At 42.8% G+C, this 24,027-nt stretch overlaps 2 protein-coding genes across 2 annotated transcripts; both read right to left on the bottom strand.

Moving 5' to 3' along the window:
* Nucleotides 1–590: 590 nt before the first annotated feature.
* On the bottom strand, nucleotides 591–8,245 carry LOC106456198 (chromodomain-helicase-DNA-binding protein 4-like). The gene is made up of 12 exons (XM_013910525.1): nucleotides 8,081–8,245; nucleotides 7,805–7,938; nucleotides 7,296–7,440; nucleotides 7,030–7,186; nucleotides 6,430–6,515; nucleotides 6,100–6,262; nucleotides 5,004–5,051; nucleotides 4,603–4,773; nucleotides 4,402–4,510; nucleotides 3,402–3,534; nucleotides 3,104–3,299; nucleotides 591–1,805 (listed from the first exon to the last, which is right to left on the bottom strand). The coding sequence occupies exons 1-12, from the start codon at nucleotides 8,243–8,245 to the stop codon at nucleotides 1,603–1,605; spliced, it is 1,710 nt and encodes a 569-aa protein (XP_013765979.1). The 3' UTR covers nucleotides 591–1,602.
* A 242-nt stretch (nucleotides 8,246–8,487) lies between these two features.
* Nucleotides 8,488–23,982, bottom strand: LOC102196629 (chromodomain-helicase-DNA-binding protein 4-like). The gene is made up of 29 exons (XM_013910534.1): nucleotides 23,719–23,982; nucleotides 23,186–23,411; nucleotides 22,587–22,711; nucleotides 20,961–21,215; nucleotides 20,737–20,852; nucleotides 20,515–20,614; nucleotides 20,214–20,424; nucleotides 19,999–20,120; nucleotides 19,741–19,864; nucleotides 19,408–19,580; nucleotides 18,638–18,883; nucleotides 18,126–18,329; nucleotides 17,814–18,025; nucleotides 16,971–17,102; nucleotides 16,630–16,729; nucleotides 16,321–16,512; nucleotides 15,751–15,951; nucleotides 15,219–15,356; nucleotides 14,931–15,052; nucleotides 14,647–14,820; nucleotides 13,572–13,713; nucleotides 13,239–13,488; nucleotides 13,019–13,143; nucleotides 12,834–12,926; nucleotides 12,597–12,738; nucleotides 11,307–11,476; nucleotides 10,953–11,142; nucleotides 9,050–9,136; nucleotides 8,488–8,834 (listed from the first exon to the last, which is right to left on the bottom strand). The coding sequence occupies exons 2-29, from the start codon at nucleotides 23,247–23,249 to the stop codon at nucleotides 8,635–8,637; spliced, it is 4,410 nt and encodes a 1,469-aa protein (XP_013765988.1). The 5' UTR covers nucleotides 23,250–23,411; nucleotides 23,719–23,982; the 3' UTR covers nucleotides 8,488–8,634.
* Nucleotides 23,983–24,027: the final 45 nt, after the last annotated feature.

The raw sequence follows: 24,027 nt of genomic DNA, 5'->3' as shown, positions 1-24,027 counted from the left end.
CTTTAAATGGGAAATAAATTAACTGTTACTTTATTTATTTCACCGAGGTTTAAGTAAATCACTCGTTTTATCCCTCGCTGTGAGTTAAAGACCTTTGTTTGTGTCTAGCTGACGGTTTAATTGAAATATCTATGTTTACATTTTCTATGACAGCCTCATTCATCATCCATGCAGATGCGTCTTCTGAGGCACTGCTCAAAAAATTAAGGAAGCACTCGATCATCCCGGTACAACACGGAGTCAGTTAAACTACAGGGAAATCAATCTGTCCTGTTAGGAAGCGTAACCAATGTGAATAGGATACAGAGGTGCAGAGGCAACAATGTGTCAAAAAAAATGAACCTATGAATAATGTCTGGTGTCTAAATAAATTTTAACAGTAAACCACGCAGTCTGGCGTTGTCACTCTCTGATAGAACTTGCCATCCCTTTAGTATCACCGCTCATATGGTTAGAAACAGAAGCAGAAGAATGTAGTGCTCAAGAAAAGAAAAAGGAGAACCAAACCTATATAATCGGTTTAAAAATAAAACGTGGCAACAACAAGAAACTGTTGAGTTTTTGTTTTTTTTATTGTAGTCCATAAAAACAAACAGCAATGATAAAAACAACAGGGTGGTAACCATAATAATAATATTCAATAATGGAAAACAACATAACAATAGACAGTAAGAAATTAAATTAATTTAAGATTGCCATCAACCTCAACACCATCCCATGTACCTAAAAAGCTGGGGAGCTATTGCGAGTTTGTATTACAGGAGACTTCCCATGAAGCAAATCTGTGGTGCAGTTAGGAATGTCATGGTGCTGTTTGGGTTTGTGAGCACAAAGAGTTGATCCCCGACTGGGTCACTCGTCGGACCAGGCAAGAGTTTGAGAAGGACGGAAGAAGAGGTAACAGATCTGACTGACTGATACAAAAGTGACAGGAACACCCTCTCAGTGTCGAGGCATTCTGCAGTAGAGATGCACGCCACTATGCCCTGTTTAACACACACATACATACAAGAAAACACACACACCTTCACTCTGCACACATACAGATGAGGACATTAGAGTTAAATGACTTCTAAAAAAGAACATACAAACAAAAATTTCACAATTTCCTAAAGGTGAAAACAAGCACAATAAAATCCCTTGAAGTCTGGAATAATCCAAAAGTTACCACAAAGCACCAGTATACTCCAAACATGCTGCTTTCCCTCCGGTCTAAGCTTCTTCTGCTTCATTATACATATAGTTACACACACATGTTAGATCCTGCTGGAAGGACAGGTCAGTTCAGTGTTCAGGACAGAGGGGTTCAATCTGATTCCCAGTGGAGAAGAAAGACATCTGTATCTAGTCTGCCGCAAAGAAAGAGAACCGATTCTTACATTCGCTCCCGCCCTACATCTACAGTCCCAGTCTTTTCAAAATAAAGTCCAGCAGCACAGCTGATGCTCTTCTGAGTCCGGAGATGGGTTGTGGGTGCAGAGGAAGAAGTACTAACCTGACTGTGCTGTACATGGTGGCTGAGGGGGAAGAATTCTGCTACATGGCGGTGAGGTGTGTGCGACTGGCCTCGTTTGGGGAGTGTGAAATGTGCGATGGGATTGGTCAGCGCGGCACCTGCATCTGCTGTGCGGTCTGTGATTGGTTCTGAGCGGTGACCTCGGGGCCCCGGCTGGCCAATCGGCTGAGGATATTCCTCTCGGACATTTGTAGCCGCACGGCCACGGGGGGTATCCTGGCGATGGTAGCTGGGAGACGGGTGACGTCGGCCTTCATGTCGCTCAGCAGTTCCTCGAGCTGTTTGAGAACTAGAAATGCAGCACAGAAATCGGCATAACAGGGGTGAGCAGCCAAATTTTGGTTTTTGGTTAAAATTAACAGTGTAGCATCCCAAAAAGCAGCAGAGGACAGAAAACAGTAAGGATGGGTTTGTAAAACTTTAACAGGAATCTTCCTGTTAAAAGGGAGTTTTTCCTTCCCACTCTCACCAAAGTGCTTGATCATAGGGGGTCGTATGATTGTTGGGTTTTTCTCCGTATGTATTATTGTAGGGTCTACCTTACAATATAAAGCGCCTTGAGGCGACTACTGTTGTGAATTGGCGCTGTGTAAATAAAATGGAATTGAACTGAATTAAATATGGAGCACAAGAGTTACACAGTATCTCTCCTTCAGTACCATTTGTAACATTTCACCAACACTCATAAAATAATGACAAATATAAACCTTACACATTTCCCAGATTGAGCTCTGTGTGAAATCAAGCTTGGAGGCAAAAGTGTCTCATCTCGTTCCAGGCCCATTACAGATGCATTGAATCCATAGTTGTGAGTTTAAAGCATTGAAGAATATCCAATATGTCTGCCTTCAAAAATTTCCAATGCTCACTCCTTTGTTTTTAAACAACGTGTGTAGCTGAAGTTGTCTACTGTCAAACAACTCAAAACACCATAACCCTGACATGTAAAGGCAATTATTCTCATCGTTGTGCTGCAGTTTTTCAAAATAACATAGTCAGAGAATTGAAAAATATAGAAAAAGCATTTCAGAAAAGAGCACCAAAAGCAAAACACAAGAAAAAAACATTACTTTCACCATTTCATCACCACTGGATTGTGAAAAAAAATAAATTCTTCATCATTCATTCACTATTCGAATGATCTTTAAACATTACTGTTTACTGCTTTATCAGTCCCACAAGGTCTTTTTTTAAAATAAATATAAAATATGTCACATTATTGTTTCATGCCATTTAATAAAAGTAGTCTTAGTGTTAAACAGCCCCTGGCCCAACGCCGGCACAGAGGGAGAAAACTACTGCTGCTATAACTGAGACACTTTTCATTAGAAGGATAATTACTGTGAGTTCACTGTTGTCTAGGCAGCTGCAATTACGTATGTCATTATGTGCATATACTGTCATTTTGGTGAAGAAGCACCTGCAAGCAGCTGACTCTGCAGTTACTTGGTAAAAGGAAACCCTGTGCAGAATAATGTCCCTTGACAGTCCCACTGTTTTAATCACGAGACTTCTCAGTGTTGCAGATATAGATTTTAAGTCAGTGAGAACTTTCGCTTTACTTTTCTGATTTGTAACGTGTCTCACCTTTATGCAGCACTGCATTGGCAGGCTTGTTTCCAGACATTGACTCTTTGCTGAGATGCTGGTGGGACTCGGCGAGACACTCCACCTCACTGAAACGTGTGTTTAGGGCCATGGAGGGGTGAGCCGGGTCCTCTGTCATGTTCAGGTAGGCCGCCCTGCGCAGCTGCTCTTCGATCACGAGCGCCTGCTCGAGTAACTGTACAGGAAACGCAGGTGGACCAGACGTGCTCAGTGAGATATGACACGCAGACAAACATTCACACAGAGAACTCAAAGGATAACCGTGTACTCGTTTCACCTTGAACCTGCGGGCCAGAAACTTGTTCTTGATCTCTAGGAAGTTGCCTCTGCTCATCTCCCCTTTGAAGGGCTCATTGAGGATGGCAAACCTCACGTCGTTCTGCACATCCTGCCACCGAGCGTAGCCGTGTCTGAGAGACGCCAAAGTCAAGAATAACAACACAGGTGTGTCTGGATGGTCAATGCCATTTAGAACAGGGTAACAATTTGGGTGGAAAGACTTTAAACATACATCACTGTCCTTCATTCAATTAATAGCAGAGCTATTTCCAGAAGATGAACGCCTCAAATCACACACTGGTTTCTGGACATCACCATGTAAGCTTTTTTTTTGTTTGTTTGTTTTTTTAGACATAAGTGACTATAGTTGGACAATCCAGTGAAAGAAATCTATGCTAACTGTATGATCAAATAGAATAGTAGCACAGGTAAGTCATTTTATTTGTCAGATAATTTAACTAAAATGCTCCAAAAGGCATTAACAGCACAAACATGGAGAAGTCCAGTTCAGTTAAAGTTAGCTATCAGCTACAGAGTCTACACCGGCACACCTGTCATTTTAAGCAACTAAGCTCCTACATTTAAACCAAAAGAAAGCATTATGTGTTTCTGTAGCAGGCTGCAACTATGTAGCTCTAAAGACACTGACCAATTTTTGGCACTTGTGTATTGATTTTTCAGCTCTAGAGGCTGCTACTGGTCGAAACCACTCAAACCACTTCATAGAATTGATATCGAGATAAATCCAGGCACATCTTAATGGATCAATATGAGCTAAATCCTCTCTTTATTCAATTCTGTGGTCAGCCTGAAACGGCCTGCTGCTTAATGACAGCTGTGCTCTAATGTGATCAGTTCACTTAATATGAGTGTGAAATTTACAGTCTGTAAATGTGAAATGATATTTGGTCACCCTGTTTATAAACCTGCAACAACTTTATGCACCTATGAAGACTGAAGAACAGTGTGTTAAAGATATTGTCCGTCTGAAAGGATACTGTATGATGCCAGCAAGCAGCCAGTAGTCATGGCGGCGGTGCCAAATCTCAAAGGTCTTCTTGGTGACGGTAGCTGCTCTCTCCTCATTCTGCCACAGAGAGTGAAGCTCTGGAAAGCAAGACAGGAAGGTCAAAACAGGCAGAAACGAAACAGAAGAAAAGAGAAGAGAAAGAAGTGTGAACGGCTGCATGTGTGTCCACCTGTGAATCCTCCGTCAGCGATGTTGAACATGAACCTCTGCTTGGTGGCTTTCTTCTTCTCTTCACTGACATTAACCACAGGTGCAGCTGTTCCTCCGTCTTTGGCGTTCTCTCCATTCTGCAGTTTGCCAGACTCGTCTGGTTTCACACTGTCCTTCTCCTCTTTTTGTTCTAAAAAAGAAAAAAAATTCTAATTAAACATCTTAAAGCTGTGTGAACAAAATCCATGTGTAATAAAGGGCCCAGAATTCATCAGCTGAGGAGTTGAAATCTTGTATAGTATACATTTTAATGCGCAGCTCAAGCTTAAAAGGTCAAAAATAGCAGAGAAGGTTTGTTCCAGCGCTGTCATCTGTGCTTCAAATGTAAGACAGAGTGTAGGTGTTTGACTCAGAGCTAACCTTTTTTCTCCTCTGCAGCTTCCATTTTCTCATCTTTGCCTTCGTCAGCTAAAAGACGAGAAATAAAGTTAAAGACTGAGAAGGTGAGAAAGAAACCAGAGAATACTGTACGTGGTTTAAGACAAGATAAGATGATATAAGATGGGGAAATTCACATTATTACAGCTGCAAAACCAAGAGAGCAGGAAAAGTTAGATTCAGCATTACCTTTAACAATAGCACTATACAACAATATATGTGTGTATATGGTTGTACCCACACACACACACACACACACACACACACACACACACACACACACACACACACACACACACACACACACCTTTCAGCAGCAAAATGGGATCTGCTTGTTCAGTTTCTTTTTGTTACCAGCAGAGATACTGCTGCCCCAGCCCAATGCCATCAGTGTCATAAAAGGTCTTAAGGAGCTCCCCCTGCACTTCCAAAGACCTACGTATCTGCAGCAGACACATCCTGCTCTTTCCTTTTAATGGCATTTATGCTGTTAGTACATTCCCATTATTGATCACATGAACATCACCATCCATGTTTTCTATCAAGAGACGGTCACATGGAGAAGTAAGGTGGGATTTTTCCCTTTTCCCCATAACAGTGCACATTCTGCTCGGCTTATTTTTTATTGAAGTTGTTCATTAAGGCAATTTTTATGTTTCAGATTCACCTGACATCTAAGTGTAGTCTGTATACACCCATGAACATGTGAACATTCTGGATGTCCAATTTTTATTTTACCTTTATTTATACAGGTAAATCTCACGAGGTCTCATTTTCAAGAGCAACCTGTTTAATAGTGAACAACAAGGTACTGAGACAAAATGTCAATTCTGCAAAACATGGATCAAATCTTTTTCATTTTGTAACGTTATTTAAGTGGAGTGAGACTATGAAACTGACAATGGACCACAACTGAGACGAAGCTTAAAAGTGACCTCCAATGGTCCTGTACTGTGCCTTTAAATGTGAGTAAGCAGGACTTTCAAGAGAAAACCAGAATAAATATTTTGCAGACTAAAAGGCCTTAAAAGCTTTTTGTACTGTTAAAAACAGATGTTACAATCATCGTGTGCCTCACCTCTAGACCTGCTCTCCACTAAATCAGTCTTGCTCTCTGAACCTTCACCCTTGATGTCGGCAGAAGCGTCCTTCTCCACAGACTTCTCCTCTTTCTCTTTGCTCAGGTCTTCAGCTTCTTTCTCTTTCCCTTCAACTCCATCTGTCTCCTTCTCTCTGTCCTCCTTCTCTGCAGCAGAGTCTGCTTCCTCTTTCTTGTCCAAAATGGGGGATTTTTCAGACTCATCTGGGATTTCAATAATCTAGGCAAGAGATGGACAAAATAAAAGGAGATATATCTTCAAACTGTGCAATAGCTGAAGTGAAAGCAGAAGTTGAGAGCAGAATTTACCTCTGGATCATCTGCCTTCTTAGCAGCTTTGCCATCCTCTCCCTCCTTCTTCGTGTCTTCCTTGTCCTCTGACTTAGACAAATCCTCTGAAAACAGAAAGCACATGATATTACAGATATGGGGGGAGTGCTTTAATCTGTTATGTATACAACTAATTAGGATTCCTATTTAACATTTAATCTTAACAAGTGTGTGTTTCTTGGCCTATAACTTATTCATTGTAGTCTTTCCAAATGCATCCACAAGAGGGAGCAAATCTGGAAAATCTCTGGGGGTCAAAACAAACCTGATTGAATAATTACTTCTGAGGGCAAAACACGAAAATATCTCTTACACATCAAACAGTTATTTCAGGGTTAGTTGAGTCTTAAACATAGAATTCACATTACATCTGGTTCAAAACTAAGGTGAAGTATGTGGTGATGAGGTTACAGCTCAGAGGAAATGACAATGTGTTTCATCGTCACGAGTGTCCCCTTCTTGCAACATGTGTCAGAAACCGAGTCTAATTATAATGCATGCATCGTGTACTGAGTCTAAAAAAATGTTAACATTTGTTTAAAAAGCTCAGTAGTGAGTGCAAATAGTGTGTGTGTTTACCCGGCACAGGAGTGTTGGGCTGTGTGTCTGCAGGGGTCCCTGTGGAAGGAGTCTTTGGGTCTTCTCCTGCAGCCAAAGCTGCGGCTCTTTTGTTTTCCTCCAACTCGGCCATCCAGGGCATCGACCACTGACCATTCACATGTTCAAACTCCTGCACCTGTTAGACAACATGTGACTCAATAATTAAGAGTTTGGATAATTTAGACCACATTCTCAAGCAGGGCGACACTATTTTCACCATTTCTACTGGAGCTGTTGAACCGTACCTTTTTCCGTATGAGTGACATCACACCGATGCGAGTGAGCACGTGCTGTCTTGACAGACCCTCCCGAGGGACGCCGTCAGCAAACGTCTCGGCTCCGTCGGCCCCCGGCTCACAAAGGTGACGCATGAACAGAGACACATAGGCCCTGCAAAGAAAGCATGACATACTGAATAAATTTGAGCCAGGTGTATTTTATATTGCAGAGAGACAACATGCTAATTAATCTGAATGTAACTATCCTGCTAGTATTTAGTACTAAGAGACTTCACGTTCTAATGGCTCAGTTACCAGTTTTAACAATAATTACTTTAGACAGTTGGCCAATTTATAAAACTCTCATTAACGGAACAGCTTAAACCTTTAACTGTGTAGACAAGTTTACAAATTTGAGCAGATGATTGATACTAAAAATAAGGTTCATAACAAAAAAAAAAAAAAAGCACTTTACCTTGATATTAGACTGCACCCATAACAGTAGGAAAATTATAAAAAACACCCATCAGACTCACTTGAATTCTTTCTCTGACTTTCCTCGTAGGTCTCTGACCAGCCACTGGTTAGTAAAGGCATCTTGGGGAGGCATCCCATAACGCATCACTGCATTTAAGAAAGCCTTCCTCTGCCGTGCGTTGAATCCCAGCACCTGACAGATAAAGAGGTCAAAATGTAAAAGAAAAGCTTAATAGAAAGACAACAGAAAGATGTGACTCCTCCACCACTGTGCAGTTAATTTTGTTTTTCCTTGCAAATTCACTCTTGTCTCGTGGAAGGAACCAAAAACTCACCTCGATGTTCCCACCAACCCTGGCCAACAGTGGGGGTAGAGGCTTGTCCCGGTCGTTCCTCAGCCCTTTGCGGTTTGGCCTGCGGGCATTGGCTATGAGCAAAGAAGCACGGTTAGTTAGTCTGTCTGAAGGCCTGAAAGTCAGCGCCAACTCCACCGAAGCCATGAGGACGAAAAGTTGAACAGTAAATTTTGCATGATGCATGATCGTGTGTGCACTTATCGTCCTAAACTTTCCACTTACGGCTCATTGGCTCACTCTGATCCTGCTGAAGCTGGCCCTCTCTCCACACTTTACAATAAACGTTTCTTGAAGCGCAACGCTTTCAGAAAATTTACTACTGAAAGCAATCTGGCAGTACACATCATTTAATAAAACTCCAGTTACAGTAAGAAAAATACAACTGGTATATAAATGCACACCTTATAGCACCTTTTAATTGGAAAATAAATTTTATACAACATTTTTATTAACGGATACAAATTTAATAAATAAAAGTGAACAGTTATATAAACAATTAATATAAACACAAACAATTTAATCTGCAAAGCAGATTAAAGGACTGGGAAACCATTGATCTTAATTTTCTTTCCCTGTTTCCTTCTCTTATGCTTTTTCCTTTCCTTTTTCTTTCTGCCTTGCTTTGCCTCTCTACGCTCAACGCAGATGATGCAGTCACATTTCCTTTTTCGGCAGTTGTTGTTGAGGTTGTCGAGGAGGATATCATAGCTCTCGTCTGAATCTGAATAAACATCTGCGGGGGTGTTGGAAGGATGTTAGTGAATTATGTATCTCAGATGTGGAAAGACTTCTTATCATCGGTTAATAATCTGAACAGGAACCTCCGCCTCCATGTCAGCTTGTTATGATCAATAACTTCACTCAACTCCATCTTTATGACTGATGCCAAACTCCTCAGAGCACAGACGTCCCAGTGTGAAAGATCTCCAACGGTTGTAACCAACTTACCTTCAGTTCGTTCATCAAAGTCCTCATCGCCCTCCTCTGAGGCCACCGAGTAATCGGACTGGTTATCAGACTGATCCTCCTGCCAGTCTAAAGAGACCACAGAGAAATGATGAGATGAGCGAGGAGAAAATACTAAAAAGGACAAAACTCTTCCCCACCAGGTCTGAATCTAACTGATCAACAACGAGATAAAAGTACACATACGAGTACACAATAAAAGTAACTCCTTTCAGAGGTTTAATCACAGGTTAGTAAGAGTTCAACCAGTAGGGGGAGTTACCGTGTTAAAACTGCATTTGAACTACTAGATTACTGCCACTGATTAGCTTTGACTGCTGCAATAAACAAAAAGAAAAGATCCTTCACTGGTGTTGTTAATGTTTACACAGCTATATGCAAGTAAAAGCCTACTGTGGCTCTAACAGCTTTGGTTTTTGGTTTATTTGGGGGCTGAGACAGGAAAAAAAACAGATCATTAAAACAAAACTAGTTCAACTGCTTCTGTGTTTTGCAGTTTGAGGTTTGTTTCTTCAGAATTGTCACTCTCCCAAAATAAGGTCTTAAAATGTGAAGCAGAAGGGTTCGGGAGAGGACTGTAGCTTTGGTGATTTTATCAACAAATCCTAATACACGTTCATGTTATTGCTTTTCCTGGACCTCCAAAATCTACATGAATAGTATGGACTTTTTTATATATATATATAATTAATATTAAAACTTAACATATTTGAACAGAACCTTGTTGAAAGCTGCACTTATTACAATTGCCATGGCTTGTTGTTTCCAGCTAATAATGTCCCTGTCTGTCATATATGATCTCTGACAATGGAGTTCACTGAATGGAATAATGTTTGAGAGCAAATAAGCACTGAATGAATGGAATACAGGCAACTGATAATTGATTTCCTCCTTTTATTAATGTTTGCATGTTTTTCTGCAAGTTTCAAGATGTAAAACTATAACATCAAGATTTTGCAGACCTGAGTCATGTGCATGACCTCCCCTTCCCCCTCTATGTCTACACTGCGTTTACACTCAGAAAAAAAGAAAAGAGGTCAGTTCAAAACCAGTGGAGGCCTGTTTTTCCCCACACAGGAAATTCATGATAAAGGTTGCAGAAAAAAGTTGACCCTATGAGCAGAATCTCCCTTCGATAGACTGCACTCCATCTCTCTTCTTATGAGAGCTGGGACAGGCTCCAGTCCAACTCCCAGGACCCTGCGGTTAAATTGGTCGGATGGATGAGGAGAATAAAAAGCAAACAGTCCGTGACAGATGCATTTTCTCATGTCTGTGCAATCAGACATCATACAGACTACACTCAGGAGCTGGCAGGTTAATCTCCACTTAATGGGCGATCACACACAGCTCAGCTGAGTGACGTCTAAGAAATGTTTATCAGCACATGAGTGAAAATGGCTGTTGTGTTGTTTGCTGTGCCCTATCGCACGCTCTGCCTGTGCATCCAGCCCAATCTGCTGCTGCCCCCTACTGTTTTAATGCTAAACCAACGGCTGTACTGCAATAATATTCCCTTTGTGCCATTTTCTAGTCCGAGCAAATTACATCTAGAAAAGGGGCCTTAACTACCTACAATGCGAGTCCGTCTATCCGCCTATTTTGTGTGAACGTATCTCCTAAAGGAAGGCGACACATTTCTGGCTTAGTGAGAGGCCTTATCCTTCTGAAAAAATTGATTTTAAACTGGTCTAAACATTTAAAAATAACATCAACTACCACATTTCTACACCCGAGCACAAACTAAAACAAAACTTCATGCCATAATCTCACTGTCGCTGCTACTATATTACCACCACATCAACACCACACAAACACAAATCCACCACTGGTACTGCACTCCACACACGCACAAGAAGAGGTTGCATTATATATTGTTCTGTACCCTGTCTTATACCTCGGTCCTCCTGGGAGCCATCATTGTAGTTGACTGGCTTTCGAGTTCTTTTGCCTTTGCCCAAATTGCGGGCGAGATCCTCCTGCTGTTGCTCGTAGTGGTGCCGAAGCAGCTTCTCCCAGTAGTCTGGATCAACACTTTCCTCCTGCTTGATCACCTCCCTTTCCACCTCCTCCTCCTTTAAAACATTTTTTTTAATACAGTGCACATAAAGACTGTTTGTTCGTGCGTAGACTTTGAGTTTGACTACTAAAGATGCTCTAAAAATGACAAAAAACTAAAGCCCGATAGGTAAAGTGATATGCTCATATTACGCACATTGTAGCCATGCTAATACTGTACCTCATCATCTTCATCTTTCACCACATACTGTGCCACTTTGAACGAGCTGAGGTATTCGTTCATGCTCTGGAGCTCAGTGTCGTCTGTGGCATCCTGGTTCCTGTCAAGCAAACGGTCAATTGCCTGATCATCGTAGTGGATCACACTGCTGTCATCCTCCTTGTTGTCCCCTGAAAGTAGAATAAGTGGAAAAAGAAGGAAGGATAGGAGGAAGAGAAATTTGAATTTAATGCTCAAAACATCTCTGGCATCCCAGTGGAGAAGTCATAATTCCACCTCTTTCTCTTTGCTTTTACACACAATGCAACTAGTGATGCGCAGAACCAGTCGACTGGATAATTAACCAATAAAACTTTGCTGCTTTCACTACTCTGCACCAGGGATAGTTGTTTAAACTAGTAATTAATATTTTTTTGCCAGTCAACCCCACTCCCCACCCCCATCTCTGACAGGAAGTTTTAAACAAGTACTGTGGAAAATAACACAGATAAGAGACCTGCAAACCAGCAAAGTTCTGCACTATCTTGATCTAGAAAATGAAACAGCTGTGAGCTGAAGAGTAAACTAACATATAACCACTCAACTGGAGCAATGCATAAACCACATTCTGCAGTGTGGACGCTATGGCCTAATTTAGATTTCTGTGGTGAATCTCTGTAGATTCTATGACTTAACCTACGCAAGTGGCCAATATTGATGCTGGTATATATGCTTGTGTGTGGAGTATTATGTGACAGTTACCTGTGGTCATGTCTCGGCTTCTTATATGCGGTGCCAGCCGGCAGAACTAAATAAAATGCTGTGACTTTTTCCCCTCCTCAGTCCTTGCTCTGTGTTGTGTCTGGTTTTTTTTCAAGGGCAAACATATTTAACTTTTTCCACTTCTTTGCACATTCCCATTACGTCTAATCGGATAGTTTCAGCAATCCTCCAGGAATTTGCTGACATTTGTTAGTCCTTTTATCGATCCTATGATTATTATTCCTATTGAGGGGCTCATTGTTATTCTCTCACTGATCAATTTCAAAGCTGCAGTGAAAACATAGCTGTAGATGCACAGGAGTACTGAACAGGTACATCACATCAGGTGACTCTGTAGGCTTTCAGATGGCTTTGCAGATACAACATAACTATAGGATAGATTAACCAGACATACAGAGAAAGAGGCTCCCAGTGCTAAAATTAATATCAGCCCCACTCACCAAACTAAGCGGACAGTGTGTGTGTGTGTGTGTGTGTGTGTGTGTGTGTGCGCGCGTGCCATCTGTCAGAGGCTCAACACTGACTCACCATCTCCAATTTCATCTTTAAACAGTTCTTCAGTTCCAAACTTGAGGATGTCATCAAGCTCCTGCTTGGACATGGAGCCCATCTTAGATCCGAGGCCGGGTCGCACCACCAGGTGGGTGAGCATCATCTTCTTCTTTGCCACCTGGTGGAAGCAAGAAGGTGGAGGTCAAGCTACCAGTCAATATGTGATCATTGCAATTCAACAAATTTGCTAAAGTGGTGTTAATTTTCACAGACCTGTGTTATCCTCTCCTCCACAGACGCTTTGGTAACAAAGCGATAAATCATCACTTTCCTGTTCTGGCCAATACGATGAGCTCTGCTGAAGGCCTGTGAAGCACACATGAAACACAGCATAATCACCCCTCAAAATAAACGCTCACACTGGCGCAGATGTGAGGTTAGTCATGTGGTTTGCATACCTGGATGTCATTGTGGGGATTCCAGTCGGAGTCATAGATAATAACAGTATCAGCAGAAGCGAGGTTAATGCCCAAACCACCAGCTCTGGTAGAGAGGAGAAAGGCAAACTGCTGAGCACCAGGAGCTGTTGGAAAGAGGAGCAAAATTAAAATTAGAAAAACAGACATCAACTCTGCTGTCCTGAGAGGCAAAACTGACAAATAGCTAAACACGCCTCACCATTAAAGCGATCAATGGCCTCCTGTCTCAAGTTGCCAGTGACTCCTCCATCAATCCTCTCATATTTGTAACCCTCGTTCTCCAGGAAGTCCTCTAGCAAGTCGAGCATTTTAGTCATCTGGGAGAAAACCAAAACCCTGTGGCCTCCTTCTTTCAGCCGTCTCATCATCTTCTGGAGCAGCATCAGTTTCCCTGAAGACTTGGTCAGGGCAGTGCCTTCATACATGCCATTTGGAAGTTTTGGCGCTTCCTGAAATTAAGGAAGTGATGTCTTAAACAAGTTTAAAAGAAACACGAAAAAACGAAATTAAATTAAATGTATAAAAAACATACATTGGCAGCTGCTGGAAAGAGGTAGGGGTGGTTACAGCACTTTTTGAGGTCCATCACAACATTGAGCAGAGATACTTGATTTCCTCCTCCACGAGTGTTCAGGGCCTCAAAGTTACGTGTTAAAATGAACTTGTAGTATTTCCTGAAGTACAAAAAGAGAAGTAAAAGAAGCGTGAAAAAATAGACTGCAAAGATAAAACAAAGGAAAACATGAGCAGGATTAAAGCTTCAAGGGTGACAAGTTATGCTCATGTTGCTGCAAATGGTTCTATATGAAGTTTGTATTATTCACAGTTGAAAATAATATTCCTCTATCTTATACTGGGCATTGCTGCAAGCCCTCATTTTAACCTCTACATGAAACAAACAGTTTAAGCTTCCCTCCGAACCACCTTCTGACTGACTGCCGCTTGCAAACAGAAGACAGTTATGAATGTCGAGTTGAGCTTAGTGCCTAAGAGGAGACCATCTTATGATGTGTTCAAATCAAAAACCAAGCCTGTTGCACAATTCCATACAAGGTTTTATGCAAAGACTATGGATTGTTTCCACATTGCAAAGAATACATGTTACTGTCAATCTAAATGCAGCTATCAGTAGTATTTATTACATTTACTCCTTCTCCTCCAACTCATAGCAAATATTTGTGGGTTTCCAAAACCATCAGACAGAATCTGTGACCAGCACAAGGGGAAACTTTGCTTTGTCTTTTCTTTGACCACAACATTAGGAATATCCCCTTTCACTGTCGACAGCAGAAAAACTGTCTGAGCTGTTTGAAGTCTGAGCTTCAGGCTCACAGGTATAACTCTGCCATACTCTGGGCACATTATTTGAAACTATGGCATGTTTAATTCAATTAATTTGAATTTTATTTATATACTGCCAAATTAACAACTGTCACCTCAAGGTGCTTTATATTGTAAGGTAAAGACCCTACAACAATACAGAGAAAACTCCAACAATCAATGAGCCTTTATGAGCAAGCACTTGGCGACAGTGGGAAAGAAAAACTTCCTTTTTTCATTTTTCCAAACATATATTTGCAGCTACTGCAAAGTTTTTTATTGCTTACTTTTGCATGGAGCTCAGCTCCACTCGAACAATGAGCTCGGTCTTTGAAGGCATGTGTTTAAATACATCAGCCTTCAGCCTCCTGAGCATGTGTGGTCCCAGCATGTCATGGAGCTTCTTGATCTGGTCCTCTTTGGCGATGTCCGCAAACTCTTCCAGAAACCCTTCGAGATTACTGCATGAAAAAAAACAATTAAAAAGCCACATGAATCACAGTGGATGTCATCACTGTATCTGCAGTACAGCTACATCTGCTGTAGCCCTGCGCTGTGTGCAGGTACTGACTTGAATCTCTCTGGGGTTAAAAAGTTCAGCAAATGGAAGAGCTCCTCCAGGTTGTTCTGAAGTGGAGTGCCTGTAAGCAGCAGCTTGTGTTGCAGCGGGTAGTTGTTCAACACTCTGAAGAACTGAGAGAAAGACAGAAAACATACAGTACAAACCTGGGCACTGGAGCCAAGAAAATTACACCACTAAACTGTTATGTCCAGCACTGTGTGTCCAGTGATGAAGGGTCACCAACATACTTTGGTTTTGGTAAAAGAAAAAGAAAAGAAAAAAAGCCTTTGTTGTTACCTTGGACTGGTTGTTCTTCAGTCTGTGTGCCTCATCTACAACCAGACATGCCCATTCAATGGAGCCCAGCACAGCCTGGTCAATGGTGATCAATTCATAGGATGTCAACAGAACATGGAACTTGACTGGTGAGTCTTTCTGTAATATGCAGAAAAAAGTGATTTTTAGTTAAGCTGCAAAACTGGGAAATAAGTGGAAACGATTACAAATATTACAGCTGCAAGTGCTGCAACTAAAGCTGGCTCTGACTGGCTGATCCCAGAATGCCTACAATGCCCACAATGCCTTCCGAATCATGTGACAACCCCCTTGGCTTTCGTACTTGCACTTCGCTGTTCCACTTGAACAATGTATTGTTGTTGCAGTTAGCAATTAACCTATCGTTCACTCAAAAGGCGTGATGGGTGCTTCGACTTACGAAAAGTTTCGACTTACGAAAGACCCTCGGGAACGAATTAATTTCATAAGTCGGGGTTCCACTGTACTTCAAAGCCACTACACTCTGAAATAGCAGTTTGTTTTTTTTACTTACCTTCATCTTGGACGCCTTTTTTCCTCCTCTGATGGCGTTTCCCTCAAAGGAGAACTCATTCTCTCTAATAACAGCCCTGCTGTCTTTGTCCCCTATATAGGTGACCACATACATGTCAGGAGCCCACATCTCAAACTCCCTCTCCCAGTTAATGATGGTGGACAGAGGAGCGCTGACAAGGAAGGGGCCTTTGGAGTGACCCTGTACCAATGGAGAACAGAGTTAGAATACATTAACATGCAAAGATGATTCATAATTTAATATCAGATAAATTACACAACTGCATTTGTCTTGCCCTGCCTTTAGGATCGAGCTCCTTACTTGGAATTCATCCCCTTTAATGGGCAGAGTTACTGTGTGTCACATGTCTGCAACCCCAACCACTAACACTGACTGACAGGGGAGGGCAGACTGGACAAAACAGCGTCAGTTAGCATATACAAGTCTTACTAAAGATAAAACAGCACAGCATTAGCCTTATAAATCAAATATTATCAGGTACTGTGTTGTACTTTTAACTGTTAAAACAAGCTTAATGCATTCATATTTATAAAATAAACAGCCCCTTACCTCCTTGTACAATGAGTAGAGGAAGACAGCTGTCTGAACGGTCTTGCCCAAACCCATCTCGTCAGCCAGGATTGTGTCAGTGGCTTGAGCCCAAGAAAACCTGAGCCAGTTCAAACCTTCCAGCTGGTAGGGATGCAGAGTTCCTCCTGTGCTGTCCAGATAGTCAGGCTGACGGTCAAACTTGATGGTGGGCTGGAAAGGAAAAAATAAAATTGCTGAACCGATCTGAGGAGCGAGCTTTTACACGGTCATCAATAATCCATCAGAATAAAGCAATTTAAGAAAAAGGTTGTATTTTGGTGCACGTACATCTACAACTGGATTAGCAGGCGGTCGCTCTGCCTTCTTCACTTTGACTGTCTTTTTCAGCTTCTTGCCAGGTCTGCCTTCCTCACCCATCATCAACTCTCTGATACACAGAGTAGGAAAAAAAAGGTAAGACTGACTAATTTATTCACTGTTTTTTAATGTAAACAGGAAAAAAAAGACATCAAACTGCCACAAATATCTCTATATGGCACCTAATTTACGTCCTAGAAAAGGAGTAGAATTAATTTTACAATTATTTGATCTTACCCTACTTTAAGATATCAACAGTCCTTGCACAACCTGAGCAAACAGCTTCTGACACTTAGTACACTACTGCATACCTGTGATTCCAGTAAGTCTGTTTGTAGGGGTCATACTCTGGAATGTCCATGTCTTCACTCTCCCAGGTGGACTGATCATATGGCAGATCTCTCCACTTGATCAGGTAATGCACATTATTCTTTTTATCAACACTATCAGGATAAAACAGACAGAAGATATTCTGTTGTGATAAAATGGTATACCTAAATGCTTCTGTTAAAGTGTTTCTTTTACATGGTGACATTATAAGACACTGGCTTCAAGATACTTCAATATGTGGAATCGATCCCTCTCATTCACTCTTCCTCTTATATTTCCTCTTACTACTCCAAACTTGGATACTTTGTCACCCTAACCCTTTATTGACAAAATAACCACAAAGAAACAACCAAACACCTAGTGACAAACATTCAGCATTACTCCTGCACAAGCATAAGCAACTGTGCACTGTGAATCGACACTGTGCACTGTGTTGTCATTGTGGTTTGTTATCACAAGTAGACAAAGGCCGTACACAGCATGAGAAAAAACAAATGAGAAAGGCATTGTGTTCTACTCTGAGTCCATGTTATGCATGCACATATAGCACGAGAGCGGCTGTCGTCTTCACCTTATGTGCACAGTGATGCTGTATTTATAGAATAATGTTCATTAAACATTAATGTTTTACTTTGAACTGAACTCCTTCCTGACACTCCACACACACAAAGCATACAGAATACAAATGATATGCATGTATTAAAACAGCAATGCTAATTCAGTTTGAGGTCTCCACTCGGCAAACTGTATTTACTTTGTTAACTTACTTTTATTGTTTCTTGCTTCGAAACCTGCTTAGTGTTCTTGTTTCATTTGTATCCTACCTGTGGTTAAGGACGCGGTGGATCATCAGCCACTCCATCTTAACTCCATAGCGGCTAAACTCCTCCTCCATGTGGACAAAGAGTGGATCTTTGTTCTTCCTCTTCGTGCTTTTGTCATCATCACCCTCGCCTCCAAAGTCAGCAGGCGGCGGTTCATCCATGTCAGTCTTCCTTTGGTAGTTGCGGAACATCACTTGGCAGTTCAGCTCCAGCTGGGCGAGAGTAAACAAGGGGGTGTCATGTGCTGAGTATGTTACAAAAAGGAAAAAATAAAACCTCATTCTCATCTACAGGTGGATGCAATGGTAGTACCTGTAGCTCCTGCACCCAGGAGCAGTGCCAGTACGACATGTTGCACCACTTGACAAAGAACTCCCTCTCTCTACGGCCTGCCAGAGGTGGTGGGTCAGGAGCATCAGCAGGCAGATCAGCAGGCCGGGGTACAGGCATAGGGGCTGGTGCTTCTCCCCAGCGCCATGTTAAAACCTTCTGCACTTTTCCCTTCATCGGTGGACACTGTGAGAAAGTGTGGATGGCAGAGGAAATAGTTATAAAAAGGAAGAACAACTAATCAACAAAAGCGTTGTGAAACTGAGAAGAAAACCTGTCCTGAAAAATTATATGAGTGCTTAATTGTAAAAAACACAAAAATTCTTCAAATAAAAATTGTATATCTGCCATTTTTCCCTGTAAAATGCTGCAGGTAAACTTATGCACATCAAGAGAAAAGGCTCTTTATCTCCAGTGCAACTTGGAATTTGTAATCCACATGCACGCCCACGTGAGCACGCGCAGTCTCGTATGCACCAGTGCTCAGTGCTCACCTTGCAGCGGGGGCAGATCCATTCTCCATTGGGGATCTCGGGGAGAGGAGGGTTGAGGCAGTGGATGTGGTAGGAGGAGGGGCAGGTGTCACAGCAAAGCAGCTCTCCCCCGTCCTTACACACACGGCAGAACTCAATGTGGTGGTCGTCTTCCTCCTCCATCCCTTCATCCCTCCTGTCGTCATCGTCCTCACCTTCGGCCTCGGACAGATCATCCCTGGCTTCCCACTGGATTCCCTCCTTCTCCTGGTGGCAGAATTACAGACAGAAGGAGGAGGTGTGCACGCGGGGGAAGAGGAAGGGGGGTTGGGGGGTGAGGGCAGACAGGCAGGGAAGGTATGCGGAACGAAGTGAAAGAAAAAAAGGGAGGGGTGTGTGTATGCGTGGGGGGGATTGAAGAGCGCCGAGGGGTGGGGAGGGAGGGTGGTGTGCATTGCGTGCGTGTGGAGCAGTCAGAGGAAGGGAGGGAGGCAGGCAGGGGAGGGCCGAGAAGAGGAAATGGAGGATGGGTGAGATGTGTGGTGGGGAGCAGGAGAGGATTGACGGGAACATGAGCAAAATGGTTGTTGGGGTGGGGGGAGAAAGGGACAAAGAGAAATGGAGAACACTACAGTCAACCCTGCTGCCAGTGGAACTTCCGCACAAAATATTTTAACATCCATGTTTCATGCAATTTTTGCCCTCCTGATTCAAACTTTGAAAATCAGGCGCATTTGCTCTAACAGTCTGCCGTGCACATCTCTCAGAGGATTCAGGGTTCCAGTACTCACACAGTGCGGGCAGCTCCACTTGCCCTCAGGTGCCTTCTCCATGTCAGGGTCCAGACAGACCATGTGATAAGCCCTCGGACAGGTGTCACACAAAATGATCTCTCCTCCCTGCTGACACACCTCACAGTAATCCTGGTGGTCTGTCTCATAGCCGTCACCATCTTCTGTCTCGACTGAGAAAAGACAGAAAAGTAGCAGGAAAAAAATAGGTATCAGCCTTCACTTCAGCCTTGACTTTGCTCTTGTTAAACAAGCCACCTACATTACACACATTTCTTTTCTTCCTGGAAATGCTGATATAATATCACACTTTTATTTCAGTATGTTTCCAACCTTTTTTCTTTTTCTTTGCACTTTTGGGCTTCTTCTTAGGACGACTGCTGCGGTTGGAGCCATCTGACACTGAGAAGCTCCCATCATCAAAGTCGCTGTCAACATCAGGTTCGTCCTCATCGCTCTAATGAAGTCAACAAGCGAAGGGAAAAGATTGATATGAGTACCTTGTTTCATTTCAGCACATCATCAGTATTTGGATCCCAGTGATTAAATATGTAGAAATAAAGTCACTGTGTGCCAATTTTAATAACTCACAGAGGAGCGCTTCCTCTTGCTGTTGAGGCCTCCAAGTTTAATTTTGAGTGGAGCCACCTTCTTAGGTTTTGGTTTCGGTGGAGGCTTAGATGTGGGCTTCGACCTCCTACGAGCATTGGGACCTCAAGAGAAGAGAAGATATAAATTTATTTAAAACAGCCAAAATCTTAATTCTGTATACACTTCATAAAGTCATAAACTCTGTCCTATTTTACCTTTGCCCTCTTTGGTCTTGGCCTTGCGGAGAGGAGGTGCTGGGGCTGCTGGGGGTGCAGTAGGCGCTGGAGCAGCAGCAGGAGTTGAAACAGGTGGAGTCAATGTAGCAGGAGCGGTATCTGCCCCGCTCTCTGTCCCTGCCACCACCATGTTCTCCACAGCTGTCGCCACATTGGCAGCTGCCAGGGCTGCATTAGCAGTGGCACAACCCTGCGGGGACACAAAAGCACACAGTGAGAACCTCTGCTCTCTAGAAGTGTATAGTATAACAGAAGAACAAAAGGCCTCAATATTTAATACCTTCAGAGGGTTGTTTGTACTGAATTCACGCCACTTAGCCATCATTAAAGTCATCATCTTGGACACAGCAATTTTGGGGTTCTTAGCTGCAATTAATGGCCTAAAAACACAAAGTGGGCAACATTTTTATACTGTTACATAAATATTTATGCACAAATCTGTAGTCACAGAGTAGATGCAGACTTTACTGTCAAAGCCTAATAATGATGAGGGTGTCTTCACCTGACAAACTGACTGAAGGCCTTGTAGTTGGTGAGGGAGCTGTAGTCTTCCTGAGTAAAGACGTGGTCAATGTCTTTCATACCCCAGGCTTCCAGCAGCTGGGTGGAGCTTTTCGGCTGAGGTGGGAGGAGAGAGTCGAAAAGGACAACGAGGAAGGTTAATGTCACACGTCAGCCCTGCAGTAAGTAAACAAAGTCTGCATGAGGGCCTGAATTAAACTCTACCTGGCAATCATCGTCATCGTCCTCATCATCTTCTGGCTCTGGTTCTTTACGTTTGCTCTTTGAGCTGGACGAGCCTCCTTTCTCTGCCGCCGCACCTCCCTTCTTCTTGTCTTTGGCGGAGCTGGACCGTTTCTTCTTTTTCCTCCCTGGTGCATAATCACTTCCTTCACTCTCTGACCGCATACCTCCCTCATCAGCATCCCTCTCTGCTGCCTCTACTCCAAGCAGGTGCTCTGGGGAGCTGACTGGCAACTCCTGTAAGATAAAGAACCACACTGCTGGGTTTTATGTATAACACAGAAATTAGACGCTAAAATGACATCTTTCTTTGTCTTGTTTCTTGTAAAGGTCCTGGCACTCTATTAGGCTTGGGGAATGAAAAGACACTGGGCTTTCATTCACAGTGCTGCTATGGTCAACATATGACTCATCACTAATTTCAGAAGAAGCAAAAACAGTCAGTCGCTTCATCTATTGTTCAGTTGACACAGAACGGGTCTTTTTATTTATTTTTCAGCAAAAATGCTAAATATTTCCTGATTTTAATGTTTGTTTTCCCCGTTTTATGTGAGTGGTAATTAAATATATCGTTAGCTTCATAGCATAAGTGCCTAAGTCATTTTTTTGTGATGACATAGGCAGACGGACAGGATGATGCAGCAGTGGTAGGGGAGTAAAGTTAGGCAAAAATCTCAATTTGACCAAAAAATGACTTAGGCACTTATGCTATGAAGCTAACGATATATTGTAGACAATGTGTTTTAAATGCACTGACCTGGCCTATGGAAAATTATACATTTGCTAGTAATTGGTTCATTATACATTAATTGATTTGACCTCTTCTTCGTTCAGCTGCTCTCTTTAAGGGCCACTACAGTGGATCACCTGCCTCCATCTCACCCTATCCCTCCCTATTACCCTCCTCTGTCACAACAAACCCTTCTTTACTGCATCCATTCTCTGAGGTCTTACTCTTTTTCTCCTGCCTGCCATCTCCATCTTTAACATCCTTTTCCCAATACATCCACTATCCCTCCTCTGCACTTATCCTAACCATTTCAGCCTTGCCTCTCTGACTCGGTCTCCACAACTGCTTAAATTTATAATAAAAGTGCTACACCCTTATTTCAGGGTATTTGGGTCTTGGTTTCCCATCTCATGAAATCACTGTTTGCAACACATCCACCTATAGTTAAGTTGACTTTGCTTAGATTTTTACTTGTTCAGCTCCTGTATATTAATTAATTTTCCTATTAAAACTTAAATCCTTTCTTTGAGTGCCTTATTTAGCTATTTTGTTTTCCATATTGCATTTTACCAAGCGATTATACTTTACTACTTTATTTAAACCTAGGCTGCACTTTCCTATTGAATCTTGTCAACTTTTTCCAAATAAAATCGACACTATTTTGTATTAAATACACCTTACATCCATGCAGGTTTTTTCACAACTTCGCAGAAAGAATTACTTTTGGTTGTTTTATGCATGTGCAGTAAAATCAAGAGCAGAACAGCATCTGTTGTGCTGACAGAAATGTTTACAGAGACAAATCTGTCACAATCTTTAAAAAAATGAAAAGAAAAGAGGATTCCCTCAGTCACAGGCTTAAACTTTGTGCAACTCACCTCTCGGATCGGTCTCTGCCGCTTGCTGCTCCTATTCTCTCGGCTGCTCTTCTTGGCTTTCTTCTTCTTCTTGGACTTTGGTACCTCTTCTACGTCAGACACAGCATCCTCCGGCTCGTCCTCATCTGCCGGCGACACGCTTTCATTAGAGACACAGTGCATGCACACGCACACACACACACACACACACGGACAGGAGCACCACCGCTGCAGGCCGAAGGGAGAAAACAGGAGACCGCGCACTGGCACGACTGGCACACGTCCGTGCACGCACGCAGACACACACAAGGCGAAAGCCACAAAAGCGCAGGTTGAAACTTGTCCGTTTTCTGTGTTTGAAACTTTGACAGCTCACGCCCACGCTCGCGGAGGGACCCGCGAAAGAAGAAGGGGGCCGAAGAGGAAAAGGAGAAACTCTAAACACTTGCTTGCCAAGTTAGCTAACTAATCTATCATGGCGAGTGACGGACGGCCCGGGCAGACTACTCACGGCTAGCTGAAGCTAACATTAGCATCGCGTTGAAGGCGAGCTCAAGTTACGGAGATGGACCTTCTTCTTCGGAGGCTAAAAAAAATAAATAAATAACAGGCGAGCTTACCGTGAATTAGTGAGTGCTCGTCCGCGGTCCCAAAGTCTTCCCTCTCATCCTCGCTGCACGACATTTTCCCCTGCGTTTTAATTTTATTTCTTGCTGGTCGAATTAATCCCTCCTAAACCTTGCTCCTCGGTCGGCGAGGGAGGAGGGAAAATGACGTGGGACTGGTGGAGAATGAACCGGGGGTGTCCAGGAAGGGAGGGGGTAGTAGTGGTGGTGGTGGTGGGTGCTGGAGAGAAAAATATATATAATAATAATAGCAATAAATGGCATCGGAGGGTAGCTAAGCCTTGCCCGTTTCCTATTATTTACACAGCATCAAATTGTCCACCTGCCTGCTCAAACAAGTTGGATAACTTCATTATCTGTGACATTTATCGGCTGTTGATTTCCAGGTATATTTTTACAATGAACTTCAGCTTGGCATCCGTGGTCACTTCAAATGCACACCGTGAAATCGGACTGTTGAGTTAAAGCGTTGTATGAGAGCAAAGTTGAAGCATTACGAAGCCAATCTCCTAACATTAGAAACTTACAGTAGTGTGCTTGTAGTCCCGGCTCGAGGTGTGCTCTCCCCCCCCTCCCCTCTTCCTCTCTCTCTGTCGGTGCGAGAATTGCCACAAATCAGCCTGTTTGTGTGGCAAGGTTCATTCATTAAGCCCGACTAAACGGGTGATGAGGGAAATTCAAAAAACGAGCCGTCAACGACCCCAAAACACGCTGCTCCGTCCCCCTCTTCGCTCTCTCCCCAGCCCTTACAGGCAGCGCTTAGCTAACATCCTCACAAACACACAAAGGGGGCAGACATCCCATAATAATCTCCCCCCCCTCCCACACTCACACAG

Source organism: Pundamilia nyererei, unplaced genomic scaffold (genome assembly GCF_000239375.1).
Source record: "Pundamilia nyererei isolate P.nyererei 1_Seehausen unplaced genomic scaffold, PunNye1.0 scaffold00045, whole genome shotgun sequence".
In the NCBI taxonomy this organism is placed as follows: Eukaryota; Metazoa; Chordata; class Actinopteri; order Cichliformes; family Cichlidae; genus Pundamilia; species Pundamilia nyererei.
Note: the sequence above shows the minus strand (reverse complement) of the source record. Positions and strands in the feature narration are given on the sequence as shown.